The sequence below is a fragment of the Suillus discolor genome (genome assembly GCF_016758755.1).
Source record: "Suillus discolor strain FC423 chromosome Unknown F5147scaffold_78, whole genome shotgun sequence".
NCBI classification, from domain to species: domain Eukaryota; kingdom Fungi; phylum Basidiomycota; class Agaricomycetes; order Boletales; family Suillaceae; genus Suillus; species Suillus discolor.
Window position 1 is genome coordinate 574 of NW_024541325.1, and position 20230 is coordinate 20803.

The 20230-nt window shown below is 46.6% G+C and overlaps 3 protein-coding genes across 3 annotated transcripts; all 3 read right to left on the bottom strand.

Annotated features, from left to right (window-relative positions):
• Window positions 1–5027: 5027 nt before the first annotated feature.
• F5147DRAFT_747791 (uncharacterized protein) lies at window positions 5028–9137 on the bottom strand (the record flags this gene model as incomplete). The annotated part of the gene is made up of 16 exons (XM_041439983.1): window positions 5028–5356; window positions 5445–5628; window positions 5650–5807; window positions 6154–6172; window positions 6206–6372; window positions 6421–6580; window positions 6997–7235; window positions 7285–7429; window positions 7502–7540; window positions 7638–7854; window positions 7936–8057; window positions 8208–8209; window positions 8235–8343; window positions 8416–8700; window positions 8752–8985; window positions 9036–9137. 16 exons carry the CDS (start codon window positions 9135–9137, stop codon window positions 5028–5030), a joined length of 2511 nt encoding a protein of 836 aa, XP_041287571.1.
• A 2577-nt stretch (window positions 9138–11714) lies between these two features.
• F5147DRAFT_657092 (uncharacterized protein) lies at window positions 11715–12825 on the bottom strand (the record flags this gene model as incomplete). The annotated part of the gene is made up of 4 exons (XM_041434201.1): window positions 11715–11962; window positions 12241–12283; window positions 12412–12459; window positions 12613–12825. The coding sequence occupies 4 exons, from the start codon at window positions 12823–12825 to the stop codon at window positions 11715–11717; spliced, it is 552 nt and encodes a 183-aa protein (XP_041287572.1).
• Window positions 12826–14331: 1506 nt separating this feature from the next.
• On the bottom strand, window positions 14332–15455 carry F5147DRAFT_657093 (uncharacterized protein; the record flags this gene model as incomplete). Its single annotated transcript, XM_041434202.1, has 6 exons — window positions 14332–14378; window positions 14419–14437; window positions 14649–14782; window positions 14928–15055; window positions 15111–15245; window positions 15412–15455. The coding sequence occupies 6 exons, from the start codon at window positions 15453–15455 to the stop codon at window positions 14332–14334; spliced, it is 507 nt and encodes a 168-aa protein (XP_041287573.1).
• Window positions 15456–20230: the final 4775 nt, after the last annotated feature.

Sequence of the window (20230 nt, forward strand, 5' to 3'; positions counted from 1 at the left end):
ACTCTCATAGTCAATGGGGCGCAGTGCGGGCGAATCTATGATTGCGGCTTTGAGTAAATCCATAGCTTCATGATGTTCGTCCTCGAATTCAAAGGGTACATCTTTCCTGGTGAGGTTAACAAGCGGCCGCCCAATGCGTGCAAAATCGCGAATGAAAATATGAAGAACGCCACAGGTGCCTAGAAACCCGCGCACTTGCGATTGGGATTTCGGCTCTGGCCATTTGCAAATCTTCTCGACTTTGGAGTCTTCTGGGACTCGGCCGTCAAATGTGCACTTGTGCCCAACAATAACCACTGATGGCGCGGCTAATACAAATTTCGTCGCGGATACCGTTGCACCGACGTTTTCCAGTCATTGAAGGATGCGATTGACTACAATGAGATGTTCCCAAATGAACCGGCGGATGCCCGCATTCTCGGGTATGGTCTCATAGGTACCATCGGTGTTTTGATAACGCGTCTTGACCGATTTGATCGGCACGTCATCGATAAATGGCGATGTGAACTCGGGGATCTCGTGCTGCAAAATGAAGGCAGTATCGCCCTGATATACTTGGACAGCGTTAGCATGACCTTGTGGCAATGTGGTTAGCTGATGGGGGCCTAGTGGCGTCCCAAAGGTCATCAAATCGCGCGAGTCAATATGAAGTGCCCGCTGATCGTAACCTGCATATAAATCAAGGATCGCGTAAATTGCGTATCCTGCAAACACGGCGGCAAGATGTTCTATGAAAGGCAGCAGCGATGCGTCACAAATAGTTACCTCGTTTAGCAGTTGCAAGTCGTGAACTAGCTGAAGTGACCGTCCGTCTTTCTTAATGACACAGAACCATCTTGAGCGATACACGGCCATTGATGGCTCGTACACGCCTGAAGAGATCTTTTCCTTGATAATGTGGATAACCTCGCCGACAGTAGCTGGTGGGATTGGGATGTTGTGTTGGTTCCATGGTGTATGCGGTACTGTGGGTATCTTGTAGGGCGGAAAATATCTTTCATCAAGGTGGCCGTGTTCGGCGGCGCACCAAGCGAATGCGAGCTCGTGTATTAGGACAAGCCATCATACTAACTTAAGTTCTTCTGGCCAAAGCCACTTGGTGGGGTCAAGGTCGAGCTTGTCGGCTCTTTCTTGTGTGAAATGGTTTCCTGGGACAAAATCAGGAGGGTGAGTGGGTAAATCTGGCAAGCCAGCAAGCAGGTCTTCGGGCAATTGCCGCATGATTCTATACTTGGCCGGCATAGCCATCGGTACCATGCGGACTTTCTTCGCGACTGGTTTATATACCAGCGCGTGCAAATCTCGGTCATAATAATACCACTGGTTAAAAGCGGCGATGTTCACTTTATTAATGGCGGATCTGGTGGATGTTAGTTGCACATAATGCACCGATGGAGAAGGGGATGGATGAGAAAAAGACGATAATGGCGGACGATGCGATGATGCGGAAAATGATGTGATGCTGCTCCTTAAGAGCGGTAATGCTTTGCCTTCAGCGCGCGCATATTGCGGCGCCTCAGGACTTAAACGGACATGCGGAATGTAATCGGAAGAAGAAACATGGTTAGCGGAATATAATAACGGCGGATAGACGTCTCCCCGCGGCAACTGCAGATCATCGATACCTAAAAACCCTTCTCCTCAGCTTTCGCCTTTGCGGAGTGCTTGGCGCAATGCTCACCATTGAGGCAATGGTTGCAGCGCTTGACCCAAGGAATGGTCGGAAGGTGCAACTCTTTACGAGTGTTCGGGTCTGTAATTACAATATCTTGATCTCCGTTAGGGAGATCATTAGTGCGGCATGAAGATAATTTGAAAAATGGGCGGCCGAGCAGAACCTCGAACATTGCTCGGTTGGTTACTTGTACTTGCAAATACATGGGACCACCGCCAAAATCAAGCGGGACATTTTCGATGACGCCAAGTGTAGTGTTGTGGGAAGTATTTACCGATTCCATATTTAGCTTGTGATCAGAGCGCAAGCCGACGCCTAATGATTGCCATATTGCGCACGGCATGACAACGACCTCTGCGCCTTGGTCAAGAATGCAGGTTAGAACTCTACCGCCGTACGTGACTGCACGGATACAACATAGGGGCACAAAGTGGTTGGCAACGTCCTTGCCATCATCACTTTGCATGCGAACACCATCATATGCGCCGAGCCATTCTTCCATTGCTGGGTGTCCCGATAATTCATTAATGGAGACGGCACCGACGGTTACCCATTTAGTGGCCGTCATGTCGCGGAACTGTTTCCTAATCTCTGGTGACACGGCGAATAATTCTCGGACGGGAATGTTGAGGTGAGTATCCAACAGGCGCTCGATGACACGCTTGTCTGCTTCCTTGTCTTCCAATGCGTGCAAGTACCGATATTGACCAGTTGGGGTTGCGGCGGCAGTGGGCAAGTTGGCGGTGGTCTTTGACGGTTCGGGATGTGATGCAGTGGCCGTTATTTTTGGCGATCCCTTGCTAGTCGATGCGATTGGTGGTGGTGTGGGGGCTGCTTTCGGCGTCTCCACCGCCTTTCCTTTGCCTTTACCCGATGTAGCTTGGACCTCAGGAGATACAATCTCTTCGGCCGCGGTGTAGAGACTCATGCCTCTCATTGTGCAATATCGCAGTTTTCACTAGGGAGTACATGGCACGAACTTGTAGCATCACTCTGTATGCTATCCACAGCTATTCCTATACGAGGCGCAGCTTTCCCGCGCAACGCGCAACTCGCACGCGTGCCTTTCCCGCGCTTCACGATGTATATGCGCGCACGCTTGAGCGCCCTATAGCGCCAGCCATCTGGAAGCATCCATCCACTGTCCACCAAGTTCCCTAGTGCGTATATTTCCATTTCTCACATTTGCATATTGTTCCATCTTTATTTTTATCATGGACCCTTACTTACATATATCCTTACATACCTTACTCGGTAGCACTTCGGCTCCGCATGACAGCGCTTAGGCGCCATACTTAAAGTGCCAGCAGTACATACTATTACGGACTTACTCTCCCACCAGAACGACAGAGGACTGAACCACAACAATACCCATTTACTACCCAGCAGAGCATAGTTGAAATCTATTACTTGGCACCTCGCATAAAACATCTTGCAGCTTGCATCTCTCACCTCTTGTCTAGTGTCTTATCATCACTTAAGCAAACTCACTCTTACTCTCTCTTGTTTCCGCATACACGCGCGCGCATTCCCGCGCTTCGCGCATTCTCGCGCCTCGCGCGCACCTGCGCTTTCCCGCGCTTCGCATTCGCCAACCAGTAGCGCCTACTACTAGATCCTTGCTGCACTCGCTTCCCCTTTAGGGTCGAATGCACTTGTCATCTCAAGTATAGCAGACTAGGCAATGCGCGACCTTACAACATCTATAGATACAGTCAGGAGCATTGTTCGTCCCTCGCTGTATCATTGAACCTTCAACGCGAGGGCAGAGCCGAGCGATGATGAGCGCCGAGAGTGTTGGATATTATAGATACATGAGCGCAAGGCAATTGCCGCCGATAGGAGTGCACGCGCGGGAGAGTACCGAAGATTTTAGACTTTTAGTCAAGGCTTATAACTTTGCGTGTAAACGGGTGATAAATTCTGATGGGAGAGAGAAGTACATGAAAATTCTAAGTATCCGATATATGTATGTGCGCATAAGCGATATTCGGAGCCGAGTAGGTAGCGAGATGTATGTAAGTAGGGTCCATGACACATTTAATAAAAATATAATTGGAATAGCTTGGGAATTGTTGTTAGTCTAGTGGGAATTTAAGTAATATACGCACCAATGAACCAGCGGAGGATATGGATAGGATGGACGGAGGACGTGTGACGGATCCGAAGAGAAGCCAACGATAGCCGAAACGCACGTGCGAGCTGCGGCTGTCGGCCGACGATATAAGATATGCGTGCTATACCAATGGTAGTGCATACTGCAATTAGAACCAGAGGGACAACACAAAAAGGCCTATACGAGGCTGCAAAGACCATAGGTCTTACAGCGCATATACAGTCAGACTAATACATAGTGCACCCTGAAAAACAGGTGAGCAGTGGGTTTCTGGAATAACGGTAGCTTGATCCCAGCTGTTACGACAAATGGTCGTGTGCGACTAGGATGATCTAAACAGCGACAACCACGACAGTGGTACCGAGTGCTGAGAGTCGTCGGCCTTTACAGACAAGCAAAGGTTGCGTACTCGAACGTAGCTCGTGGTGGTTAACGAGGGGTTACGCTGAGATGATAGCAGGGTTTACAGACAGTGAGAGGCGTCACTGAAGGTACGAGTCGATGTCGAGCAGGTAGCTTTAGCGGGACAAGGAGTTCAAGGGTAAACCTAGTTGATTAGACTAGTTTCTGGGTTGTACCTAGTAAGATTAAAGTAAGGAACATCTACTTTAATCTTCGACCTTATATAAGGCTACTCTATCGTATCTAAGCTCAGCTCGAAGCTGGGTTCTAATCTGCTTATCTACATGAGTCAGAGATAGTGTCCATGAGGCGGGCTTCTATCGTAGATAGTGTCCATGCGGTACGCTTCCATCAGAGATAGGATCCACGTGGTATCCTTCTATCAGTACATGAGGCAACACGAGGCTTGCCTTCTATCTTGATAACATAAATAGGCCTTCTAGACCTATGTCGTCATGTGTCGTCACGTGCGGTCCAGACCGCTTATCTAAGCCAGCAGTTGCCGCTTATCATCTATCATCATCTGTCGTCATCTATCGTTATAGAGCTGGTGAGGCTCCGGTATCGTCTATAGCCGTGCGGTGGCAGAGGGCTGTCTGCTGGCGGGGGACTCGTGCCATGTTACTGTAACACCAGCGAGATTTCTTAGGTGTCTCACCGGCAGCCGCACTTTGACTAAAGTCACGTTCCAGCGGGAACAAGAGCCTGAGCGACGGAGTAGAGCGTTATGTAGCATAAGGTGCGGGTGAGAAGGGGGCGATAGAGGACAGATGGGGGTAGTAATGCTGGGGTGGTTGAGGCCCAGGGTGACTAGGTCCTGCCAGTGGGAATGTATTAGGCGGTAACGTATGGTGAAAATGAGGTATGGGCGGTGGATGTGAAAATGTTTGATGGCCTGGATGCCAGGTAATTGGAGCTGATGGGAATGAAGGAACATGTAATTGGGGTGGAGGCAAGTGTGATTGAGCGGCAGGAAGGTGGGGTTGAAGCGGAAGGTAATATGACATTTGTGGAGAAATGCGTGGTTGGTCTGAGTGTGAAACTTGAATCATGGATGAGTGAGGTGGTGGCATGTATGATTGAGGCACAGGACGGTGCGAAAACTGAGGAGGAATATACGTCAGCTGGGCTGAGGAAGGTCCCGCTTGCAGTGCAAAATGTTGCTGATCCACAGCAGCAGCATATGGTGCATTTCCCCGCAGAGGTGATGCTGGTCCAGGGGGGGGAGCAACTGCTTGACTAGTGTGTGACGGGGCAGTCTTCTTTTTTCCTCGCACGCTGGAACTGCTGACTTCGCCTTTGGTTTGGCACCAGTCTTCACGGCAGGAGCACAATCAAAGACTGCATGGGGCGCTGGGACATTGTCAATGTGACCACCTTCTCCTTGTTGAGGTACATCTCCGGACTTTTTGGCTGCTCGCTTCTCCTGCATTTGCTGTACTGCCAATGCTCAAACTTTGGCCACATTGGTGACTCTCAGCGGCGTCTCATGAAGGGTATCAGGCGTAACAAGACATATGTAGTCGTAGTTATGAATAGAGTACGCGTTAAGGATGTAGTGTGGTGTCAGCTTGTGTTGAACGATGCACCTTGAGCGAGATGTTAGGGTCCGTTCTTGATATACAGGTTGCTGACCAGTGTTGGTGCAACCCGAATCAATGCAGTTATGCTGGATATTGACGGAACACACGATATCCTGCAAGATGACACCCATAAGATGTGAAGCCGACTTGGAAGACAATGATAACTTACGGCGGCAGACAAAACTACTTCGTCATTAGTAAGATCTAGACATGGAAGATGAAGAGACGGGTGCAACGTCTCTGTAAAAGAAAAGCACTGGAGAGCGACATGTTCTACCTTTAGGTGGTTGCTGGACGATATGAGAATTTCCTGGATACGTCCAATGTACATCTGAAAATATTGTCAGATATCTATCTTGAAAGTTCAAAAAAACAACCTGCCTTTCCATCCGCTGGCTGTCAAACGATAGCTTCATTGTTGAGGTATACGTTTTCTCCTGTACTCGTCACAACACATTTACCTTGGTAGTACTCAATGCATGGGTCATGTGGAGCAGTTCCAGGAATATTCGCACAACGTGTATCCTTCCAGGGAACTGCGTCCTTCCAGACTGTCTTTCCGGACTTTCCAGTCACTGTTTCAACTTTTCCTGACCCTATATGCAAATGAGTCATGAAACAATGAAATGTATGGTGTTGCTTACCTGATATTGGAACACTGTGACTGAAGTTCGATAACCCCAGTAGCCATGCTTGTTTGGGGTGCTCATCAAGATAACTTAGGACTTGGATGCCTGCGCAAACCCATTTCTTGATCTCGCCATCGTACCAGTAGCCACCCATCGCAACATGCTTGATAACGTCCTGGTGAGCAAACACTTTGCAGGTGTCTCGGCTCAGTGCTTGGCGATTGCTATACATGCAAGATAGGCGGAAAACATGGTTGAGAGACTTGTATCACTCCATCAAGAAGATGATTGCTGGCCCAAAACGTCGAATGTAGGCTGGGAGATGGACGAGAAAATGGAATTTAGGTTTGCTAATTAGGATGCTCGGTGCACACTGTGCCGTCACATTCAGAAAGTCCTGAATTGTTTGTGTTAACTTTGCCTATCAAAAAGATGATTAGAAAGAGCAGGTACATGATATAAAGGACTCACGAGATAAGTTTCAGTGTTTGCTATCTTCGTGTGCCAGACGAGGACAACGAGTTCGCCCATAACTGTCCAACCATCGAGGACCATCAGTGGGACAAGGTCGTAAATGAGGAATGGCATTACTTGCGCCAGACTCTTGAAATGCTTGCCGATCAAGCTGCCTTTGTAGTGGCAGATGTAGTCGGCGTTGAGGTAAGGAGCATTTAGCGCATCCTTATTGATGGTCTCGAGGCAGTTCTGGAAGAGATGCAGGAGCTTAGATTTCTTGAGGAGGAACACTGTCTGCCCCCAGAAGTATTTAACGATGCTGAGCAGTACTGTATGGAGAATTTCAGTTGGCATATCCATGTGAACATTGAACGCTGTTGTGAACATGAATGCAAGATCTACATCATTTTCAAAAAGACTTACCATGCATTCCCAGTAAGGGATTGATAGCATCATCGAGCCTTCTGCCTTGCAAGAGCTGCTCAAACTCTTTCTCGAGCGCGATCCTGACTTCATTTTCAGGTAGTGCCGGAGAACCTGCTATGCATTTCCTGAGTTTTTTGCCAAGCTCCAGCAGTGTGTTGAGAATGGAGGCTGAAGCCGTATCACAAATACCAGTCGATGACATAGAATTCTTCACCTTCTCTGAGGCACCTGAAAGTATTGCAGTCTCAAATTGCTGTCAGATTATGTTCGAAGTCTCCTCTGGTGTTCGGGTATTGCCTGACTACAAACGCAAAATCAGCAATTGTAAAACGCGAAACAGACTTACAAACATTGAATATGCTGTTATATCCAGCCTCGGATTCTTTATATTCCTTCGTGCCACCAACCTCACACGTCCTGCAATAATAATTACAATTTAGCCCCACATGGCTGCACTCTTCGGCCTGCATGGGATTGTCACCAGCGACGAACAACACATATGTAATAAGCATCACTTCTTGATTGTCCTTGCAGTCCCACGCAACAATGCCAGATTCGGCTGCGACACTACGAATCACAACTACTGACTGAGTATAAGCTAGATGACAAAAAGGATGCACATACCAGATAGACTCTTTCATTGCTCACATGAGCTCCATTGGTGCAGTGTGAGGTGATGATGTGACAAATCGTACAAAAAACTCTTTCTCGAGCATCTCGTGCGGCAAGTTGGCATTGGACATATAAATGGTGTGATGCTTATTCCACTGCTTCGACACATTGCCCGACACGTCGTCCATGAAAATAATGAGCAGGACGGCATATACCATTCAACCATTGGACTTCTCGCGCAATGGATTGGGTGTAAGCGATGCAAATTTAGCTGAAGAAGCTGTTTTGTGATTAAGTCCCGCAGTCACCACTGGTACAGTTGAGATAGAACATACCTGTGAGGCCACATTCAAGCTCACCGGATGTTGCAGAAATATCTTTGAATGATCGCACAAACACCGAAGTAGGTAGAATCTCTTGTTCGTCGTTGACAATGAATCCAGCCTAATTTATGTGCCAGTGATCAGCACAAAGTCATAAGTTTAGTATCAAATAACATATGTCGGTTTGTTGAACAGCTCGACCAAGGGCGTACTGAATTTTCACATTTGACTGAGCTCCAGGTTCAACTTCATTAGCGGAAGGACACGATCCAAGAAAGAAGCACTCTGGGATAAAGTATGCCTTAGATGATTCTTGCAGTAGCTCGTTGACAAAATATATCGTGCCATCAACCCGAACTGCTGGCGGTGATGGGAGATCAAGTAGCATCTTCATGCCATTAAACACCTGTGACATTCCATCGCCTCCATCTTCAGGGTAATCTTGCATCGCGAATTGTGTGAGCGGGTTCGCATAGTCCTGAGATATTGTGTCAGTATCATATACACCTAGGTAACATAGCAGACAAACCCTAGCAATTGATTCTGCAATATTGTTGATGTAAAAGATGTCCCCCGAGCGAGCCAAGACCTTCTCAGTTGGATCACCAATGAGACAGTCAATGTGTTTCTGGACTTTCTTGACAGTGCCAAATGAGGGAACATCCCAAGCACCGAGCTCTCTAGCCCAATTGATGGTGGCCTTTTTCTGTCCATCAGAAAATGGGTGGCAGGGAGAACTAAAAAGAAGCGATGTGATAAAGTTCTTGATGCTATGAGCATCGAGTTTGCAACTCATATGGAGAAAAAACTCACTGCTTTGGACGTCCATGGGTATGTTGGACTATCTTGAGAGGCAATAACATTGGAGCCTGTTGTATCGTACTTGCCATCATCTGTGAACTTCGTTAAGTGCATTGTTATAGAGCACGGATCAAATATCACACTCACCAGGAACTTCAATGCTGAAATCAGGCGTACAATCGTCGAAGAGCTCACGCTCGTCATTTACGGGGGTGAGAGGCATTGAAAAAGGAATTTCCCCACAGGTAAGACTTGCTTGGAGCTCGGCGAATAGGTCCAGATGCACTCTGTCAAACTCAGGTGTCCGATCACCTGTGATATGATTCAAAAGCTCAGATAGTGGGACCTCCATGTCTACATCAGGCATGTCTGCATCCATGTATGGGTTGTTGGAATTGTGGGGAGACACAGTGGGTTTGGTGTTTGTTGAGGTGAAGACAGGGGCCCCGGTGTAGGTTTACAACTCAGAGTGGTGCTATAGGCTCCAAACTGATATCTTTATGTTGTAGGTCGTGCACTGCCTATCTGCTATACTTGCAGAACAAGTGCGTTTGACCCTAAAGGGGAAGCTAGTGCAGCAAAGGTCTAGAAATGGACGCAGAAGGTGCTGCTTGTCGGCCAATGCGAAGCGCGGGAAAGCGGCGGGTGCGCGCACGTAGCGCAGGAACATAGCGGTGGGCGAAAGCCGAAGGTGTGGGAAAGACGCGGCTGCGAAGCGGCCGATGCGCGAGGGGTTCAGATGATAATAGAGATGATAGAAAATAGAGATAGATGTAGAGCCAAGTGATAACTGATACGATGCAAGCAGTAAACGGATACTGATTACCAATAGCTACCAACTGTAGGCTAATGGGAGTTTGCTACTGGAACGTCCGGAAAACAAGCTACTGAATGATATGTACTGCTAGTGCTTAAGTATTGCACTAAGCGCTGTCACACGGAACCGAGCTGATGCACTACCGAGTTAGATATGTAGAGCTATATGTAAATAAGGGTCTATGACGAAATAAAGGTGGTCCGATGCGAAAATGGTCTGATATGTAAATATAATCATGAAATAACATACCATTGGGTTGGTTTTGGACTATGGATGGGTGCGGAACATCGGCCGATGAAGCGCGAGAAAAGCGGCCGCTAAGCGCGGCTGTGCGCACGCAGGAATGTTGCGGCCGTCGCAGGAAAGTTGCGCTTCCATGCACGGCTTGCGGGAAAGCTGCGCTTCATATAGGAAAGCAATAGGGTGCTGAGGGATACTGCAAAAATAGCCTCTTCGAGGCTATAAGGACTTCCAGTTCTACACCAGCTTTCTTAGGTCGTGAATTCTCAAGTTGTGGTATGGGAGCAGTGGCCTGTCGTTTCTTGACAAACCTTTCAGAGAACCATTGATGCATGCTCTGGGCGATGTGCTTTTTGACATGTCGGATGGCCATTGTGCGCAAGACACCTGCTTTGCGAAGGCACACCGTGCAAATGACATGTTTGCCCCCATCCTTGCAATATTGTATGACTGTAAATAAAAAGCGGTGAAATATAAACAACCATTTAAATAACAGAGCAACGAAAACATACTATCACCGTCAACAAATTTATTGTTCATGATGGGATGTGCAGGGCAAGTCGATTCGAGTGGCTGGAGGGTTGATTGAGGCTTTGGCAGTAGTAACTATCAAGCACTGTAAAAAACAATGATACCATGAGTGCTTCTATAGTAGTAAAAGCGAGGAAAGATGGAGGGAAATGAAGTTTTTCATATGAGGCGGCAAATTTTTCATAAGATGAGTCATTTGCAGCGAAAAGAAAGGGTAAAATGGGAGGGAAGTGAAATGACTCACCAGTTATCAGTAACGTCATACACAACAATGATACTGTGAGCACCTCTATAGTATGAGGACGTTATGGTGTGGAAGGATGAAGTTTTTCATACGAGGCTGCAAATTTTTCGTCAGATGAGTCGTTCATAGGGAAAGGAGGGTGAAATGGGAGGAAAGTGAAATGACTTGCCTGTTATCAGTCACATCGTACACAACAATGATACTGTGAGCGTCTCTATAACAGGAGGACGTTATGGTGCAGAACCCCCCCTGGTTGTGATTTGCAAATTAGCTCTGCTTCAATGATAAAAATTATGGGACTCACAAATGGGATGAGTCAATGGCTTGCAGGAGTCTGAGGATGATGATATCACAGAATGACTTGAAGTTGTTGAGCCGATTTGGTCACGTGCTTTGCAATATTGATTCTGAACGACAAGTCCAAAGTCTCACAACGGCTCACTTTCTCAGACTTCAGGCTCCAACGTTTCACCATGGATCCAGGAACACTCACTAACATTTCTATTGTCTATCCCAACATACAACATGAAGAGACTGGCTGCATATCACTGCAACCACTAATTCTCACAATCTGTTTTTCAGGCATGCTACCAGAGGGTCTTCTATGAGAAAACATTGTGAGTCGTTGTTTTATTCAAAACAAACTCAAAATTTTCACAATTATCTGTTGCAGCCCATTCAAATATCAGTATCTATTGACGAGGAGTATGGGGTATTTACCACTCCAGTTGTAAATGCTGTCTCAATGGATGTGAGGGATTCTGATAGTTGGCAAGCGGATTCGCTACCCTCGAGTGATGTGAGTCCACGTTCTGTCGCAAACATGAAGTACTTACATCGTGACACAGCTGTATTTATTTCAAGAGATAGCTGATTGCAGTGTTGCTCCCCCTCCAGATGATAGCATTCCATTTCTCCCACTTCCGCCAGCATTCGACTCCTGCAATTGAGAAAATTGGACATCATTGTCGAAGGAGATTGAGACATGGCTGGTATTGGAAGTGGATCCAGAGTCACCATTGTGGACTTGGGGACGTGATGCCTTTTGGCTAGCATTTATTGGCACATATCCATACTTCCCGAGAGGCAGATGGCCAATGTGGGATTCTTGAGTACCATTGCAAGGTACATTCATTGAAGCATGGTTAGATCAGTCGAGTGGCGCCAAGGCGAATTGGATTGGAGTACGAGGCATCGACGGAGTACTTGATCATGTTTGGACTGAGTTCTGCATGCATGCGGCCCTCTTCTATCCCAGTCCCCTTATTTCTTCTGACTGCCTTCAGGACGATCAAGCTTGTGGTTCACATGTTTCAGTATGTTAAGATACCTATACTACAAAACTTGTCATTTTCATTAGTGTCTATCATTGTATATAGGCATACTAATTTTATGTGCTTGGATTGTTACCACGAACCGCTGGAAGGCCTGCAGTGATATCCAGATCACTGATAGTTGAGAGTTGATGACATGCAGATTAACAGCGGTCAGTAGACTGTCATAAGAGTAAACATATAGGTCGGATTCAGCGCCCAGCATCAGTGTTATATACATACAACCTCTCTCAGATGTCTCAGCTTCTGATCTTTACCATAGGTTTCCATCTGATATGGCAAAAATATTATTCATGTGGCCTCACATCGAGCCCTGATGCAGGCCCAGGTAACCTATTTCCTATTTTTGCTAGACATCAGGTCAAATGCACTGACAGAGCCTCTTTTTGCTAGCTTGACTCTATAAATGTGCTATTTACCTACCAAAGCTTTATTATAGTCAAGATCCAGCTCGTCGTTAGGTCGCTTAAATAGTTTTCGCACTATATCTGTTTGGCCAAAAGCGGCAGTTGGTGGTGTAGGTATACATAGTGCTGCCAAAGTCTGGTTCGGTCCGGTTCTTGGAGCAAATTTTCTGAACGCTGAACTGAACCTATGGTTCGGTTCAGCCATTTGGTCGAACCCTGAACCGAACATCACTGAACATGTTCGGGAGGTCTGTTACGAACTAGGGTAGTTCTTCTCGACACAAGCATGAATGTGCTACCGAGGTCGAGCGTATCGTAGCCTCGACGGAATGTCAAGGGTTCCCTCCAGTTATCTTGGTAAGGCGCACCTCATCAAGATACAGGACTAGCAGGATCGACTAAGACAAGGGGGTGCTTGGCTTAGAAGTGCGTTCAAAGACAACTAAGTTGGGGACTTAGTTGAGCAGGTTTCAAGGGATAAGCTAGTTGATTAGACTAGTTCTGGGATTCTACCTAGTAGATTAAAGTAAGGAATACAAACAATAATCTGTCTACTTATATACGCTGTACATAAGGGTTCAAGCTCAGTTCATATCTGGGGGATCTGTGCTAGTCTGGTGAGTCAGAGATAACAGTACATGAGGTCAACCATGAGGATCAGATAAGATACATGAGGCTTAACCTCCAATCAAGCATGAGGTGCCAAGAGGCGCTCTGGGTCTACATGAGGCGGCATGAGGCAACATGCGCCGGTCTAGGTGTACATGAGGTGTACAGCCTCTGGAGATCAGGTACAAGGCCATCTAGGCCATAGTGAGGTCATAGCGGTTTTGGACCGCTGTTATTCCAAGTTCTAGCGGCATGCTGCCGCGTCAGTCAATCCAACAGAGTGGGGGCTTCTGTAGATGTTACGGTTGACTGTAACAAGGTCCGGTTCACATTCGAACCAGGTTTGACTAAGCTTGGACCACCTGTTTTGTTGTATAGGCTTGAGACCCGTACCCGCCATGGGTATGTACCCGCAGTGCTTAGCACACACGCCCGGCGCACATCAGTGAATGTTGACGTGGCTCGAACATGTGCAGTGGACACTGGGCAGAAGGAGGGATGAGAGGGAGGGATGTGCACCGGGTGAATTGCTTTGTACTTACCTGATGACGTCCTATAATCACAAAAATCCTATGGCCTTGTTTGAGTGAGAACACAGGTCCGTATTGCTCTGTCCATTTCGCAAATTGAAACAGTGCACTATGCGGCATGCATAGTTCCCTGATCACATTCTCATTGATCCTCTTCATAAAACTCAAATGGAGCAGTACGTATGTTTGCAGTGTCCGAGAATGCAAGTGTGTCGATCTTCAATGCAGGATTCTCCAAAAGGCAGGAAGCCCACAGAATAAGAGCCATGTTGATGAAGACAGACCGATGTAGAGACTCATGCCTCTCCTTGTGCAATATTGCAGTTTTCACCAAGGAGTATACAGCACGAACTTGTAGCATCACTCTGTATGCTTCCTACAGCTATTCCTACATGAGGCGCAGCTTTCCTGCGCTTCACGATGTATATGCGCGCGAGCTTTCCCGCGCTTGAGCGCCCTATAGCGCCAGCCATCCAGAAGCATCCATCCACTGTCCACCAAGTTCCCTAGTGCGTATATTTCCATTTCTCACATTTGCTTATCGTTCCATCTTTATTTTTATCATGGACCCTTACTTACATATATCTTTACATACCTTACTCGGTAGCACTTCGGCTCCGCATGACAGCGCTTAGGCGCCATACTTAAGCGCCAGCAGTACATACTATTACTGACTTACTCACCCACGAGAATGACAGAGGACTGAACCACAACAATACCCATTTACTACCCAGCAGAACATAGTTGAAATCTATTCCTTGGCACCTCGCATATAACATCTCTCAGCTTGCATCTCTCACCTCTTGTCTAGTGGCTAGTCATCACTTAAGCAAACTCCCTCTTACTCTCTCTTGTTTCCGCATACATGCGCGCGCATTCCCGCGCTTCGCGCATTCTCGCGCCTCGCGCGCACCTGCGCTTTCCCGCACTTCACATTCGCCAACCAGTAGCGCCTTCGGCGCCTACTAGATCCTTGCTGCACTCGCTTCCCCTTTAGGGTCAAATGCACTTGTCGTCTCAAGTATAGCAGACTAGGCAACGTGCGACCTTACAACATTTATAGATACAGTCAGGACCATTGTTCATCCCTCGCTGTATCGTTGAACCTTCACCGATTCATGACATGTTGACTGGGACACACTGATAGTTTGAAGTAAGACATAAGACATTGTCGAGAGATAGTACTACTCACCAACAGCCAAAACCATAAGTGAAAAATTGGAGATCAAGGCTGTGCACATGACCTGTATCATCAATCCAACCCAGCGCTGATTAAACTTGTGTTGTTGTGGGAAGACTTCAGGATCATTTGCGATAGCCCTGAAGCACGAGTGTCAGACCCAAGGTAAAAGGATGAAAATGATTGCCTACTGACCAATGGTTCCCAATCACAGCCGCACCGGTAGGAATGAGATAGTTCTTCCAAATGATGACAGTCCTTAACTTTCTTGGGTGGGAGGTGTGGTGCTTCGACACAGCAGAGATCTGACTCTGGCGAGCAAGAATGGACCTAAAAAGTCAGAATGAGTGCAGAGGAGTGACACGGCATGGATGAGGTTTGATGTGAGCACACAACATGAGATACTTAGTGTTTGAACATGAATTTGTGACAGTGCAGTACTGTGTCACAGCATGTCACAACTGCAGAAGGCACGACAGGACCGTGTCAATCTCACCCTGTGCGGGTTCCAAACACATGCCTTTGCATATATTGACACATAGTAAATACTTACATATTTTAAAAAAAGTGTGAAGCTTACAAAAATTGAGAGGTTTGAACAGGTTTGAACGAGTCTTGGCTGAACCTTGGACCAGACCATGCGTCCAGTTCGGAAAGGTTCAGGTTCAAACCGAAGTTCGGAACTGGACTGCGGCAGCACTAGGTATACAACACAGAGTGGGGCTATACAAAGATGGCTCCAAACTGATATCTTTATGTTGTGGTCTTGCACTGCCTATCTGCTATACTTGCGGGACAAGTGCATTCGACCCAGGGGTCTGCGGTCTGGGAATAGTTTTGGGGGTCAGTGAGTGATGTGAGGTCAATAATCCGAGCGTGGGAAACAATGTCTGAAGGTATAATTATGATGTCTGATGCAAAAAGCATCGGGTCCGATGTTTTTGGGTTTTTGGGTTATTGGGTTCAGTGTATCGGAAACTAATAGTGACACAATAGTGAGCATCAGGAAAGTGAGTGGTATGCACCATAATAACGATGACAGATATGGATGGTGAAGGAATGATGATATTTGCAATGTCAACTAAAAACTACGAAATATTGGGTTTGACCCCTAAGTGTCAGAGACGATTCTCCTCTACTCAGATCATGATGATGCTATGGGGAGTCCAATATTTATGTAGATACATAGAAATCTGGAACCCTATAGGCAAAAGTAGTAGCACAATATTTCGGGTCCGATGTCCTATGTAATAAGACATGATGATGTACTGCGGACTATGGGAATACATGTAATAATGCGGTTGACAATGTTAGGGATGTGAAAACAAGTAACTACACACCTAGTGGGGCTAGCGCAATGAGACTGGACATAGGTAGGACAAGTGCACGTGATATCCAATAGGCCAATGCAAAACCCGATGCGATGTCCGATAGTCCGATGTCCGATGCCTGATGTCTGATGTTTTCAGGTTTGGTGCATATTGAGTTGGATATGATAGGGAATGATTTGGGTAATGATTAGCATTTCAACATGCATCGGAAAATAGACCTCTATGAGGCCACAAGGACTCCAAGTCCTACACCGACTTGACTTATACACTTAACAACTTGTGTTACAGTCAGATCCACCAAGCTCATCGACATTACCCACCACTGGGTTTCAGGGTAAAGCTGCGGAGTCATCAGACAAGTCAATACAACCCCCTGCCAATTGCAATTTTCTCTGCATTCAACAAGTTCATTTTATACAAGAACAAACAGCACTTCTATATTGTCACCTCTAATGCCTCTGACTTGCGGCACCAGTGTAGGACTTGGAGTCCTTGTAGCCTCATAGAGGCTATTTTTGCAGTGTCCCTCAGGTCCTTGCGCAGTGCGCGCTATCACTAACATGACGCGCATCTTTTCCATCGTCGGCCAACAGCCAAGGCTCATGCGCGCACATCGGCTCGCATCTGCTTATCTTTGGCTCCATCATGCATCCTTCCTCTGTCCTACCCATGTCCTCTGCTTGTCCATTGGTGTGTATTTTATCTCATTTGCATTAGACTAACTATAATTCCGAAGCTATATCACTTATGTTCTCGTTATTTGCGTTATGGACCCTTGTTACATATTACCGCTACCTACTCAGCTCCGAACAGCGCTTCGGCACGCTATCATATATACTCAGTACTTGAGACTTTTCATGTATCTTCTTTTCCCCCATCGAATTTATCATCCGTTTTCACACAAACACTCAGACTGAAAATTTAAACCTTTGGCCTACTACTGCACGCGCTTCGCTAACGGCCACACTAATGTTCGCACTTCATCCATCACACCTATCATCAAACTCTCCTCCCATTTCACCGTCGCATCGCATCGCCTTCGTGTTTCACTAAGCCTTCTTATATATCCTTCAGCTCTTCCCCGCACCTTCGCGCATCATCAAACTTTCGGCCACTTGGTTGTGCATCATATCGTACCTTCAGCAGCTCGCTTGCGCTTGCATCGCATTGGCGCAACTTTTCGCACTCCCTCTATTCTCAGTTACCCTTACTAGTTTCAAAGTTTCCCCTCATATTATACTTAGAGGAATCGTTCTCAGTAGCAATCCCCTTGGGCCAAATCTATACTTGCGTCCAGAGGTCTATTTGAGTTTTACCCCACTTCACCCTTTCTCCCCCTTTCACCCCTTCTCATCTAGCTATCATTCCTCGCACACACCAGATTGTCAAGATTGACCGCACCTCATTGTCGAGGACAACACTGACTATAGCAGCAAGCAAATGAGCTCAAGAAGGGATTTGGCGGGCTTGGTAAGGCATGCATAATCTTTGGTATTCACACCAAGCCAAAATGTTTCAATGGCACCAGATGGCCCCTCGCATCCGTTGTCCATGGACTACTGCCACTCATACATGGACCCAGGACATATGGACTGGGCTCATAAGTGCATTGACCATTTGTGCTCCTGCGTCATGGTGCTCAGTGTGCTACCAGAACTTACTGTACTTGGGCGTGTACTAGTCTTTTGTAACACTTATTGCCAATTGTAGCACTCAGCCTCGCACTGAGCACATATTCAGCTAATTCCCAATGCATGTCAAACACCCATCACACATGAATCACTTCCCAATGTTATCCAACACTTACCCACTCAATCCGATGTTTATCCACTAAACCTGACGCTAGTCCGACAAACCCAACATTTGGGCCGCATTGGACCCGATATTTTCCTGCGCACTTGTCCTCCCTATGTTCCGTCCTGTTGTATCTATCCCCACTAGGTGCACAGTTACTTGTTTTCACATTGCTAACATCGTAGAACGTGTTATTACATGTCCACAGTACAGCGTGTCTTATGACATAGGACATTGGACCTGAAAATCAGCACCACCACTTTTGCCTATAGCACTCCAAAATTCTACATAGACACTATAAATTTCGCATACCTCCTACCTATTACTTTACTTACCTTTCTACCTCCGAGTAGGAGGAGGTCATCCGATATTAGTAGTTCTTAGCTGAATTCTGCAATATCATCCTTTCTTTATCCGAAACACTCCGAAACATCTGACAGTAACCCACCATTTGCTATCCCCGATGTAGAGACTGACATCTCTGTGGCCTCGTAGAGAGCTAATTCTACAACGCCCTAAAACACCTTCCAAACACAGCGCGACCCGTATCCCATTCTGCGCACTTGGCGCTTCGTCGGCCGCTCACGCGCACAGGCGCTTCGGTCGTGCATCGGTGCATGTATCCTCGGCTCCGTCGCTCGTCCTCCGTCCATCCATTCCATGTCTGTTCGGTTCGTCGGTGCGTATTCCTAATTTATTCTCATGTATTCTGACATATCTCCGGCGCTTGCACACATATTCCATATGTTTCATCACAGACCCTTATTACATATCATCACGTACTCACTTTGCTTTCTGGCTCGCCTTAGCGCTTGACAGCGCTTAAACGCTACTTAGAATATATATATACCTTGCCTCTATGTAGAATGATGATCTCTTTTTCTTCCTGCACAAATGTTGGACTCTAAGTCTAAAATCTCTGTCGTATCCGCCAACCGACACTAAGCGCTAAAGCCGACACGAGCGCCAGTTCTCATACTCATATATACAAACATTGTCTTACTTGTCTCCCGACTCACTTAAGAGTCACTGTGCTCCACCACCCGCACGCGCGCCATTGTACTCGTCGCTCAGTAGCGCTTCATAGCGCTTCCGCTCATCGCACTTCGCTCATCGTCGCGCACCTCACCAGGCTTATCTGACAGCCCGGTTCAGTGTTTCCCTCCACTATTATATATAGAGGAACCTTCTCAGTAGCAATCCCCTTGGGCCGACATTAGATTCACGCACAGAGGACCATCTGAGTATATTCATACCACCCCACTTCATATCATTCTACATTCCTCACCTACACCGACATTCGCTACATTCCCGATGCTAACCCGATGCTAACCTGACACAACCCAACGAAACCTGCTAAACCTGAAAATATTAGACCCGACGTTTTGACATTGGACTCGTAATTATACCTTCGGACTTTGTTTCCCATTGTAGGGATTCATTTCTGGCTAGGCTTGTAGAGACTGTCTTTACCTTACCTTATGTTGGCACTTTGTAGCTTACATAATCAAGTTACCTTTTCACCAGTTCCCAGTATCAGTCTGAGTACTCAGCAAGTTTCTATCATATTTCCTCTCCTCTGAGCCTTGAGCCTGGTCCAGAAACCCTTTAGGGTTGAATAGCAGCTAGGTTCTGCAAGACCCAACATTGTTCAGACTCACCATCTAAATTGTTGTACCTTCACCGTGCCTTGAACTATCTTCCTTTTCGTAGAATTGATTATTCTAATTCCAAACAGCAAACCCCTCAGGTCGAATGCACTTGCTCTGCAAGCATAGCAGACTAGGCTATGCAAGACCACAACACATTTTATATTGCTAAACACTTACTTCGTGTAGTGTCCAGCAATTGTTGTATCTCTACACCATTGATTGCACCATTATGATGGAGCTCAATATTTTACCCACTGGTGTCAATGAAGAGGTATGGAACTAGTGTATCAAATAATCCTTTTCCTCATGCATCTACCAGGGAAACATTGCAAATGTGGTTGAGACCTGAGCAGATTGTATCAGCCATGAGGCATAGTATGACTGTAGATTGCTAGTGATGATTTATTGATGTTTCATATTGTTTATTATTGACCTGTAGTGTGACTTTGTGCTCTCTTCTCTTTTTCAGTAGCTTATGTCTGATTCAGTGCACTTTTCCATCCTCTGGTTTAGAGGTCCTCCAAAGGATGAATCGATG